The following is an 11,510-nucleotide window of genomic DNA, read 5'->3' as shown; positions in this document are numbered from 1 at the left end:
GCCTCTCCAATTATAAAACCCGTTTAACGATAAAATAACGCGTTTGTCTAAGCTCCTCCCCAGCATGACGTCACCAGACACACCCCTCGAGTCCTCGCCTCATTTCATATCCAGAAAGACCTATTTTCCCTGTGGGGCATATACGGATTTGCTTTAGCACATGCATTAAAATGCACAGATAAACAGGCAGTTTTGAAAACTTTCTCAACATGAACACATTTATTCTTTTTTTTTTCATGTTTGTAGGGTTGTGTGGAAGGCAATGTGAGGTTCACTTAGGAAATTTTAAGACGTCACCCCCCCTCAGAGGAAAATAGTTGCGTCCAATTCCCGCCCCCCAACGTGTCACGCGTGTCGGCTAAGAAGGCGGGACCGTGACGTCAGCGTCTGGGCGGGTTGGACGGTTCCAAATGAGTTCTGGTAGGGGAGCTTTTATAGGCTCGAAGGCTGCCCTAGGAAGTAACCTTCTTTCTCTCCATAATCCATTTGTGCAGGCTTTAATTTAAAGTCACGGAAGCACGTGTGCGGGCTGACAGTCCTCTCCACGGCCATGAAGAAGACGGGGGCGGAACCCCTCCTTGTTGCCACTCCACCGAGTGGCCGCGTCCATTCTGGGCCAGGTGGCCTGATTTAAGGGGTAGGGAAAAGTGTCAGTTTTAGGGATCTCAAAGGGTGGCGGCCCCATGGCCCCGCTGGGAGGCGCCCCGCGGCTGGTGCTGCTGTTCAGCGGGAAGAGGAAATCCGGGAAGGACTTCGTGACCGAGGCGCTGCAGAGCAGGTGTCCGCGGGGCGGGGAAGGGGGAGGACCGGGGCGACCCCGAATCACGTGACACGAGGGGTATGTTGGGGTGTGATGGAGTGAGCTTTGGAGTTGAGGTCCTCGGGTTGCAGGGCAGAAGGAGCGCTGGGCGGCGAGAAGTGAAGGACTGTCACCGTCACGTAAAACAGCAGTCTGCACACACCCGCCTCAAAGAACCAGGCGGCCACCTCTCCGAAGACTGTAAGCTGTAGGTCTCTCCACGAAGCATTAGTAACAGTTACTACCAAGGCACTTTTTATACATCATTCTTAATCCTCCAGACAGTGTTGCGAGGTGATGGTTGCAGAAAAGGAAACTGAGTCACAGATAAAGGATTTGCCTCAGACCACACCTCAGTTGTATCAGACTTCAAAGACGAATCCTTGCCCAACACACCACCTAATCGCTGCGGTTTACTGAGCCTTTATTGTGTGTCACATAGTGTTGTTAGGTACTGTGTAGTATTATTAATCAGTATCTCCATTTCACAGATGAAGAAACTGAGACTCTGAAAAGTTAAAAACAAACAAACAAAAACCCAAACCCAAACTTGCCAGAAACACAAAGTAATCAGTAGATCCAGAACTCAAATTCAGCTTTAGCCTAGCTCCAAGGAATGGATTCCTTTTGCTTTACCTCACTGCTTCTCCTAATAATACCTTTTGCTCAGGTTTTCTCCCAAAGCAAGATGTTCTGTGTGGGAGCATTTTTGTTGGGCTAGGAGAGCACAGAAGCCTGAGAACGTGGAGTGGGGCTCCTCTCCTCTTGAAGGCCAGTGTGGTGAGGGTAACAGGAGGCTGCTTTGGGGCACCATGGGGGTTCTAAGAGGTTGCGGAAAAGCGCAGGGCAGAATTTGCCGCCCTAATCTTTCACCACTAAGTATCCGCCACCTTTTCCTAAGTAACATTTCTTCTTACCACCCAACACATAAATCAATTCGCGATCAGAAGCGCAGGCTCTGGAATTAGACTGCTGGGATTCAAATCCTGACTCAACCACTTATCCGAGTGTGATCTTGTACAAGTTTCTTTTCTTTTTTTTTAAATAAATAAATAAATTTATTTATTTATTTATTTTTGGCTGTGTTGGGTCTTTGTTGCTGCGCACGGGCTTTTTCTAGTTGTGGTGAGCGGGGGTTACTCTTCGTTGCAGTGCGCGGGCTTCTCATTGCGGTGGCTTCTTTGGTTGCAGAGCCGGGCTCTAGGTGCGTGGGCTTCAGTAGTTGTGGCACGCGGGCTCAGTAGTTGTGGCATGTGGGCTCTAGAGCGCAGGCTCAGTAGTTGTGGCGCACGGGGCTTAGTTGCTCCACGGCATGTGGGATCTTCCCGGACCAGGCCTCGAACCCGTGTCCCCTGCATTGGCAGGTGGATTCTTAACCACTGCGCCACTAGGGAAGCCTGTACAAGTTTCTCATGAGAAAGTTTTGTCATCTGTGAGATGGAGATAATAATAGGGTGATTGTAAGGATTAAATGAGATAACGCACATGAAGGGCTTGGAACAATTCTTGGCATTTAGTAAAGGCATAGGAACTAAATGTTGGCTTTTATATTTATTTTACCCATATTGGCTTTGTTACTTGCAACGGTGCTTTGGGTGAGTCAGTTTTCCTCACTCAACCTCAGTTTCCTCATCTGAAACATGGAAATAAGAACATCTATCTCACCATGTCAGTGTTTAAGTGAATCTGTAAGCATCTCAAGGTCAGGGCAGAAATCATGTATCTTATTCACATTCGTATCACCTGGCTCCAAATATAGAACCCAACAAATGGTTGGCTGAGTAAATTGAACAACTGAATGAATGAGTTATTTATGTGTGGTGACCAAGTCAGTTGAGACTGAGATACCCCTGGCTGTGAGAGAACTAGTTCAGGGGCCCAGCAGTAACTGAATCCAGCCAGAATATTGCTAGGATGTTCACACTATAATTATGCTTTTATTTGTTTTCCCTGTTAGTTTCAGGGCTCTTTCACATTCGAGTTTCATAATAATCCTGTGGGAGACAGAAAAGAAACTGTTATTCCCATTTTACAGATGAGGAAATCAGGGAAGTTGAGACCTGACAAAGTTATATAGATGCCAGTAGCAGAAATGGGGCTTCACTCTTCTGGGGCCTGGAAGCTTTAGGTTAACGGGGTTCGGATCTCCCTGTCTCACAGACTTGGAGCTGACGTGTGTGCTGTCCTCCGGCTCTCCGGTCCACTCAAGAAGCAGTATGCTCAGGTAGGTGGTGGTTCTGTGGCATCTGGTGGGCTGGAAGAAGCCAGCTCCTGAGCTTTGGTTGCTGTGCTGTTGCTTGAGTCACTAAAAGCATCTCTCTGACTCCTTTTGGCAGGGTGGCAGACGGCTCTCCGCTTTCTATAAGTGGACCTTTTGGGGGCATTTTCTGTTTAAGTTTCTTTCCCATTGGCCTTACTCATTTGAGGCCACCTCCCTAGAGCGTGTTCAGGAAAGTGTGTCCAGAAAAGGCTGTAGACGCGAGTTGGCAGCTGTGATGCCGTGTTATTGGTAAGGGTCTGTCCCCTTATTCAAAAAGTATGACACACATCACCCCCCCTCCCCCCATTAAAGCTGGCCTGCAACAACCCTTGGAATTCTCCCCTTAGAAATGTAATCACATGACAAAAGCAAGATGTAGAACACTGTATAGAGAATGCTACATTTGTATAAAAATGGGGAAAATTGTAAATATATTTGCTCATATACTTAACCATTCAACAAATATTTATGGGGTGCATTCAGCACCGTTCTAGGCGCCTGGGATGTGTAAAAGCCTGGGCAGGATACATAAGAGACTGAACCATTGGCTGCCTCCAGGGAAGGGACCTACATGGCTGGGGAACAGAGGAGGGAGAGAGATTTTTCACTGTAAACGATGTTTATCTTTTGAATTTTGAACCATGTAGATTAAAAAAAATAGGACTGCAAAAAATAAATAGGAACTCTCAGGATCTTAGACTTCAGAAAGGGAGCCTGGAGGGTGGGATTAGCTCCCCACACAATGAAGAGCCTGATCTTCGCTTACATTTCTGTCCTTGACCTCTAGGTGCACCCTTCCAGGGACCTGTGCTCGTGGCCCCTTGGTCAGTTGGCCTGAGACTGAACTTCTGGGTCCACACAAAATGAATTTGTCCCCTCCTTCCATATGACGGCCCCATCTCCATGGGAAGCATTCTCCTGTACCATCGGGTCTTCTCCCACCACCTAAACAGACCCATTTGTAGGATGGCAGCCTGGGGGATCCTGGGAATAACAGATTCAGTGGTTTTCAATATATATATATATTTTTTTAGTGGGAACCTTTCCCAAATGAAATTGGATGCAGAAATTCCTTGTATCCCGTAGATAGACTGGGAGCGACTCTGAGTGGAGCAGAGGCACTCAGCCTTCCCCAGTGGGGCTTGGGCACCTCCAAACCCCAGGGCTCAGAGGAGCAGTTTGAAAACCACTGATCTGCTTCCAAACTTCCCAAATTAGGCCCCACTCCAGACCAGTGATCCAGGCTGGAGGGTGGGTAGGGTGAGTGGGCAGGAGTTTGCATTTCTAAAACCCCAGTAGGAGACGGATAGGCCAGCCTGTGCCCGCTGTTTTTAAGTCCAGCACCACTTCATCCATTACTCCCATTTGAAAACAAATTCAAAATGAAATGTTAATGCATTGATGTTTTAAGTTGCAATGGGGAATATAATTGACAAGCAGACCAAAATGCTCCTGGTGGCTAATCTTCCCCTGTGGTAAAAAGTACATGGTAGGGCTTCCCTGGTGGCGCAGTGGTTAAGAATCCGCCTGCCAATGCAGGAGACACGGGTTTGAGTCCTGGTCCGGGAAGATCCCACACGCCACGGAGCAACTAAGCCCGTGTGCAACTGCTACTGAGCCTGTGCTCTAGAGCCCATGAGCCACAACTGCTGAGCTCACGTGCCACAACTACTGAAGCCTGTGCGCCTAGAGCCCGTGCACCGCAACGAAGAGAAGCCCCTGCTCGCCGCAGCTAGAGAAAGCAGCCAAAAAAAAAAAAAAAAAAAGTACATGGCAAACTAGTTTATAGTTTATAAATGGGAGATGGCTGCTGGCCCCACCTTGGAATAGGGGTCAGGTAGGTGATTTACCTTGCTGGGTCACGGCCCCTTCAGTTTGTACGTGAAGAAACTGAGTCTTTCGGGAGAGGGTCTTGCTGCAGTGAATGCCAGGGGAGCTGAAACCTGAACTGAGTGATGTTTTTCAGACCCCCTCCCATCCTGGGGCCCTCTGGATGGACCCTCCTGCTCGTCAGTGTCCCTGGAGAAGGGAAGGCTGGGTCTGGAAGGGGTTACCTGGGGTAGTCAGAAGAGCCCCTCCTGCTCCAGGGGTCCAGGAGTGCCCAGAGCCAAATGTAGTGATGCTGATGCAGCAAAGGTGGCAGGAATTTGGGGATGAGGAAAGGGGTGAGGGGAAGGGGAGAGAGACAGGGAAGCCAAGTCTCCTGGGCTTTGGGATGGGGACAAACGATGCCAGAGGGGGTGTGGAAGGACACAGAATGTGATGTTTTCGGATTTCCCACTTTAGTTGAAGACTAAGCCTGCGCCCAAGGGAGGTAAACTAATTTCAGGTTTAGTTTAAGCCAGAAATAATTGGGAAGGTAAAACTGTTGCAAAAGAGAAAACCACATCACACATTTAAAGACAAACTGAAACAATCTCTGGATTATCCCAAGGCGTTTCTTCCATCTGCCAGTGGTTGGGAGTTCTTAGTTTCTAGGGCCCTTTCCCCTGCAGGCCTCTGGCCTGGCGGCAACCCCACGAGTCCTTGCGGCAGCCCTCAGGGAGGGCACGTGAGGGGAGGGGTGGCCCTCCCTCTGTTTTAGGGAAGACCTAAGTGAGGTTGAGAGGGTGGTGGCATAAACAGAATGTGCTTTGGACAGGAGCACGGCTTAGACTTCCAGAGACTCCTGGATGCCAGCACCTACAAGGAGCCCTTTCGGAGGGACATGATCCGCTGGGGGGAGGAGAAGCGCCAGGCCGACCCAGGCTTCTTCTGCAGGAAGATCGTGGAGGGTGTCTCCCAGCCCGTCTGGGTAAGTGGGCTCTATGGCAGCATTAGGAAAATCTTTTTTCCCCAGCCCTCTGCCTCTCCCCAGACATATCTCACATGTGTCCATTTCTCTCTCCCTACGGCCAGCCCCTGGTCCAAGCCCCCACTGTCTCTCACCTAGACGGTCGTAGCAGGCCTCACATGGGTGCCTGCTTTGGCTCTTGTTCCTTGTGATCCATTCATCACACAGCAGCCAGAGTGACCTTTTAAAAACATCAACCAAGTCCTGTTTAGAACGCTTTGTCCCACTGTTTTGAAGGACAAAATCAAAATCTGTAACGTGAACTTCTGGGCCTTGAATGATTGGCTCCTGCTGCCCTTTTAGCCTCCTTACTCCTTAAGCCGCAGCAACATTGGCCTTCTCTCTGTTCCTCAAATAAATCAAACCCCTTCTGGAATCAAGGCCTCTGCCCGTGTCCTCTACCTGCCCGGACTGCCCTTTCTATCCCTCTTCACCTGGTTAGCTCCAGCTCAGCTCCCATGGCACCTCTACCGGGAAGACTTCCCTGATGCCCAGGTCTTAACTGGCGCTCCTGGTCAGGTGCTCCCATAGCACCTTACCCTTTTCCCTCCTCATTCATTCTGGCAGCCAGTAGTATCTTCTTCTTTTTTTTTTTTTTTTTTTTTTTTGCGGTACACGGGCCTCTCACTGTTGTGGCCTCTCCTGTTGTGGAGCACAGGCTCCGGACGTGCAGGCTCAGTGGCCATGGCTCACGGGCCCAGTGTGGGATCTTCCCGGACCGGGGCATGAACCTGTGTCCCCTGCATCGCCAGGCGGACTCTCAACCACTGTGCCACCAGGGAAGCCCCCAGTAGTATCTTCTTGTAGCAGGACTGGTTCCAGGTGATTTGGGGATACATCATGTGAAAATCTGATGAAGTCCCTGCTCTCAGGGTACTTACATTAAGCTGGGGGCAGAGGGAGTTAGGCCCTAATAAAATATAGAATATGTCAGGTGGAGATAAATACTAAGGGACAAAATAAAGCAGGCCAGGACTCTGAGGAGGGCTGGGTTGCTGCTTTATTAAAGGTATCAGGAAGGTCTCACTGATGTGATGACGTTTGAGCGGGACCTGAAGGAAGGGAGTGACCCAGATGGGTTTTTGTGGGTGAAGCGTGAGTGGCAGGAGGTGAGGTCAGATCATTGCAGATTCTCTGGAAGAGGCTGGGGTTTCTCTGAGTGAGATGGGGACTCACTGGAGGGTTTGGAGCAGAGGAGAGGCATGGTCTGCTCTAAGGTTTATAGAAAGCTCTCCCTGGCTGCTGCGGGAGGGCAAGAATGGAAGCAGAGAGGCCAGGCAGAGGATCTTTCCACAAGACAGCAAAATGGCCGTGGCTCAGCTCGGGGTGGTGGTGGAGTGGAGAGAAGGGGCGGATTCTGCACAGATTTTGAGGATAGAACCAATAGGATTTCCCGACATGATGGCTCTGGGGTGGAAGGACAGGAGACAAATCCAAGGGTTTTGTTCTGAGTAGCTAAACAGATGGAGTTGTGATTTTCTGAGATAGGGACGGTGTGGAGGAACAGGTTTGGGGACAAAATCAGGAGTTCAGTTTCAGAGCGGTAAGGTAGAGATGCTTGTTGAGATGCGCTGTGATTACATGGTAATTAGTGAAGCTGCATCTTTAGAGTCTGTCTCTCCCACCAGACAGTGAGCTTCCTGAGGGCAAGCACCAGGTCTGTTGTGCTCACCACTCTATCCCCAGTGCCCGGCACACAGTAGGTGTTTGACATAGTACTTGTTTAAGAGCTGGGTGAATGAACATGTCCGCAGCATGGACAGAAACAGCTGACCTCTTTATTCGCTTATTCATTCGTTCATTGACCATGTGCTCCTGAGTGCTCCTTATGTGTCAGACAGTGCTAAGGGCCAGGAATAGAGCAGTGAATGGAGACACAGTCCTTCCCCTCATGGAGCTGACTCTACAGAGTGCAGATCAGGCAGTAAACACACAAACAGATAAATAGTGACGGTTTCATGAATACTTAGTGCTCAGAGAAAAATTAAAAGCATATAAGAATTGAAAGGGACAGGAAGGGAGCCAGGATGGTAGGGACAGCCTCTCCGAGGAGGTGATATTTGAGCAGAAACCTCCATGAAGCAAGGGAGCCTCCCTCATGATTATCTCGGCAGAGGGAGTAGGATGTGCAAAGGCCCTGAGGAGGAGACCCGGTTGGTATGTTTAAGAAACAGCAAGGTTGTCACTTGGCTGCAGCAGAATGAATGAAGGGAAAATGATGGGAAATAGGTGCCAGATCTTATAGGTCCTTGTAAACTGGGGTGAGAGCTTTGGATTGTATTAGAATTATGGGAAAACTTTGAGAGATTTAGGGCAAGGGGCTGACGGGAATCACATTTACGTTTTAAAAGGTGCTGGGGGCAGGGACCAATTAGGGTATCTTTGTTTCTGGCACCAGTTTGCTCACCTGTAAAATGAGTGCATTGGATTGGCTGATCTGACTTCGAAGCTTGAGGTCTCTTCTTCAGCTCAGCGATGACCGACATGACCGTAGAATAGAGTGTGGGCATATCGGGCTGCGGACTGCAGCAGTCAGGAAGGGCTGCCTGGGGGGAGGAGGGGATGTCCGTCCCGGCTGTCTGGGTAATAATAGGAAATGGGGCTACACTTTCCTGGGTTTTGTAGTCCATGCTCCTGTTCATTTGGACTGGGTCTGGGTCTTCTTCTCTTTCTCCCTTACCCCCTTGCCTTGTCCTGTTGCTCCCTGCACCATGTCCTGTTGGGCACTTGTTTGTGTCCTTTCCCTGCAGCTGGTGAGTGACACACGGAGGGTGTCTGACATCCAGTGGTTTCGGGAGGCCTATGGGGCTGTGATGCAGACGGTCCGCGTGGTGGCCACAGAGCAGAGCCGACAGCAGCGGGGCTGGGTGTTCACACCAGGTGAGCTGCTCACAACCTCTGCCCCAAGGCTCTGCACGCAGGCCAGCCGCCCCACCTGTAGACCAGGCCACCCACTCCTGGGCTCTCGGTCTGCTTCCGCTGTCTCCCTGGCAGGCTGTGGGGAGTGAGCAGGGGATTATAAAAAGGAGTCTGAGGCCTGGGGCTCAGGAGCACCTCCAGATTAAAAAGTGGAGTCGGGTAGAAGATGGTATCCTTGGGGATGAAGGTTGCCCCGTGACCTTGGCCTGGTATCCTTACCTGGGCTGCCTTCTCCAGGCCAGTGGGCTTCTGGAGGTCTGGCTGGGACCCATTCCCCTGGTCCTTCACCTTTGCTTTCCAGCCTGGTGGGGGGACTGACAATGGGTCAGAGGGTGGGCCTGACAAACTTCACTCCTGTTTGATTAACAGAGTAGGGGGAGGGGGGAGAGGAAGCTCTACTAGGCAGCCTTAGTGGTGCCAGCCCAGGACCTACTCTGTGGCCATTCAGAGGCATAGCTCATATGTCTTCCCTGCCCTAGGTCATTGTGACTTGGGGAAGTTCAGATCAGTGGGTACGACCCTTCCTAATGGCTGCTCACCTCCTGGGCACTCACTCTGGCCAGCCCATGCTAAGCCCTTTAAACATTATCTCACTTTATAGTAGCAGCAAACGCACCAGGTAGATGCTCTTATTACCATTCTCATTGTCAGGTGAGAATGGCACACTCTGCCTTCCAAGAGAACTGAATCAGAGATACAGGGATAGAAATGGACACGACCAGCTTCACATAAAATGAAAACGAAATGGCCATTTGGGTTGTCTGTGGTTTGAGATGGCAGTGACAAGTGAAGGCTTAAGTCGGCGGGACCCTCTGGGGGGCTCAGGTGGCTGTGGACTGCTGAACCTGCTATCCTGGTGTTTCATGGGGTGGGGAAGTGCCCTTTGGGGTAAGTGGAGCTTGGTTCCGGAGGGACCGAGGGGAGTGCAAGGGAGGGTGGCTCCATGTGGGGTCAGCAGGCCACAATGCCTGATGCCTGGTGTTTGTCAGGAGGGATGGGGCCTGACCTCGCCGTACCTCCTCTGCAGGGGTGGATGATGCTGAGTCAGAATGTGGCCTGGACAACGTCGGGGCCTTCGATTGGGTCATTGAGAACCACGGAGATGAGCAGCACCTGGAGGAGCAGTTGGAGCACCTGATAGAATTTGTCCGCTCCAGACTTTAGCTGGCAGGTTCTAGGAGCGAGCGGGGGCTGCCAGGGTGAGGGGGGGCTCCCTGCGCCGAACATGTGGTTGCTGATGCTGGCCGAGGTTGGGGGAGCAGACAGAGGGCCTGTGTCAAGGTTTCTGGGGGCTGGTAGATGTCAGACAAGTTAAGAAACCACCAGGGACCTCATTTCTTCGTGGAAAGGACAGCCCTCCCTCTTTACAAGGAGACTTAAAGGGCAGAGATGGGTGAGTTGGCTGTGCTTGAAGCAGAAGCATCACCATCTCCATGGGTGCCAGACCTGTCAGCCTGTGGTGGCCTTGCTTCCCCGACTGGATGCTATCGGCCCCTTGTTCTCGGCAAGAGCCTGGGGCTCCCCAATGTGGATACTAATAAACCTTCTTGGAGCACCTGCTCAGAGCTGGACATCTCTCATTTCCCAGGTGACAACCCAGCCTGTGTGGCTCCGTAGGGCCTGGGTTGTCCTGGTGGCTGTGGGTTTCTGCTCTGCCTCCCAGCTGGGCGGGAACATATCTTGCAGAGGCTGACCTTGATCCGGGCCAAGTGGGTAAAAGGCTTGTGTGTGTCTGAGGCGGGATTGGAGTCTGAGGGTCTTGTCTTCTGGGATGGCCCCAAAAGAGGCTCAGTGTTCCACAGAAAGTGCCACCAGCAAGTGCCCAGAGGGACTGGGGTGTCATAGAGGCGCAGAGGCGCCAGAGCTTGATGGCACCTGGTAACCATTGTTTGGCCCTGGGCAAGTCACCATAAACCTCAGCTTTCCCATAGAAGGCCTTGGGCTTGACCCCTTTTATTTATATAGCCTTATACAATTTCTAAATTTCTTCCAGATTCTTCACAGCCACCCTGTGAAATATTCGAGGAGTGCATTTTCATCTGCATTTAGCAGATGCCAAGGACTCAGAGAAGTGAACAACTTGCCCAGGGTGGAGGGTTAGTATGTGTTTGTACTCCGGCCAGGACACAGGCTGCCTGACTCCTGACCAGGCCCCTTGGCCACGTGCCTTTGGGGTACGGTGCAAAGCCCTGTGGCTCCTGGCTGTCCTCAGGCCTAGCCTGAGCCCACCAACTCTCTGGCCCTGGCTTTGTCCTCCTCCTACAAATCCTGTGGGTCCTCACTCATAAGGGGACAACCAAAGAAATTCCATCAGTTTCACCATGACCCAAACTGAACTCTACATATTCCTGCCCACATGTCCTCCCTACATCACCTCTTCCTGATGCTAGTTCCCTGGCTCTTCAGTTAACCAGGCCTGAAAGCTTGACAGTCATCGTGGACTCCTCCATGTCCCCTGACCCCCGGCTAATCAGCCCCCAGGTTCTGTTAACCTGCCCTCCCTGTGTCTGTTACTGTAGGGAAGTCTGTGTGCCCAACGCATAGTGAGGCCAAACAATACTAAAACGTCAGAGTTTGGAGCAGAGAAAGGTTTATTGCAGGGCCGTGCAAGGAGACAGGTGGCTCGTGCCTTAAAAACCCTGAACTCCCCTCAAGCTTTCAGCAAAGCCCTTTTATAGGAAAGGTGAGGGAGGGCTGTG

The 11,510-nt window shown here is 51.1% G+C and overlaps 1 protein-coding gene across 2 annotated transcripts; it reads left to right on the top strand.

Moving 5' to 3' along the window:
* The first annotated feature begins 500 nt into the window (after positions 1–500).
* Positions 501–10,907, top strand: PMVK (phosphomevalonate kinase). 2 transcript variants are annotated; one of them, XM_027095383.1, is made up of 6 exons: positions 501–778; positions 2,960–3,023; positions 5,701–5,853; positions 8,643–8,772; positions 9,839–9,978; positions 10,805–10,907. In XM_027095383.1, exons 1-5 carry the CDS (start codon positions 684–686, stop codon positions 9,973–9,975), a joined length of 579 nt encoding a protein of 192 aa, XP_026951184.1. In that variant the 5' UTR covers positions 501–683; the 3' UTR covers positions 9,976–9,978; positions 10,805–10,907. The 2 variants fall into 2 exon arrangements, with proteins under 2 accessions (XP_026951184.1, XP_026951183.1); XM_027095382.1 differs by lacking the exon at positions 10,805–10,907 and having other exon boundaries at positions 505–778; positions 9,839–10,376.
* Positions 10,908–11,510: the final 603 nt, after the last annotated feature.

The sequence above is a fragment of the Aethalodelphis obliquidens genome, unplaced genomic scaffold (assembly GCF_003676395.1).
Source record: "Aethalodelphis obliquidens isolate GAN/ISIS:26980383/991018 unplaced genomic scaffold, ASM367639v1 scaffold90, whole genome shotgun sequence".
Lineage (NCBI taxonomy): Eukaryota > Metazoa > Chordata > Mammalia > Artiodactyla > Delphinidae > Aethalodelphis > Aethalodelphis obliquidens.
This window is presented reverse-complemented; position numbering and strand designations above follow the sequence as displayed.

Bases quoted from the DNA above. Each gene is read 5' to 3' on its own strand.
- PMVK (XM_027095383.1), top strand. From the start codon at position 684: ATGGCCCCGCTGGGAGGCGCCCCGCGGCTGGTGCTGCTGTTCAGCGGG. The intron at 779-2,959 runs GTGTCCGCGGGG...CCTGTCTCACAG, and splicing joins ACCGAGGCGCTGCAGAGCAG to ACTTGGAGCTGACGTGTGTG. The intron at 8,773-9,838 runs GTGAGCTGCTCA...CCTCCTCTGCAG, and splicing joins GGGCTGGGTGTTCACACCAG to GGGTGGATGATGCTGAGTCA.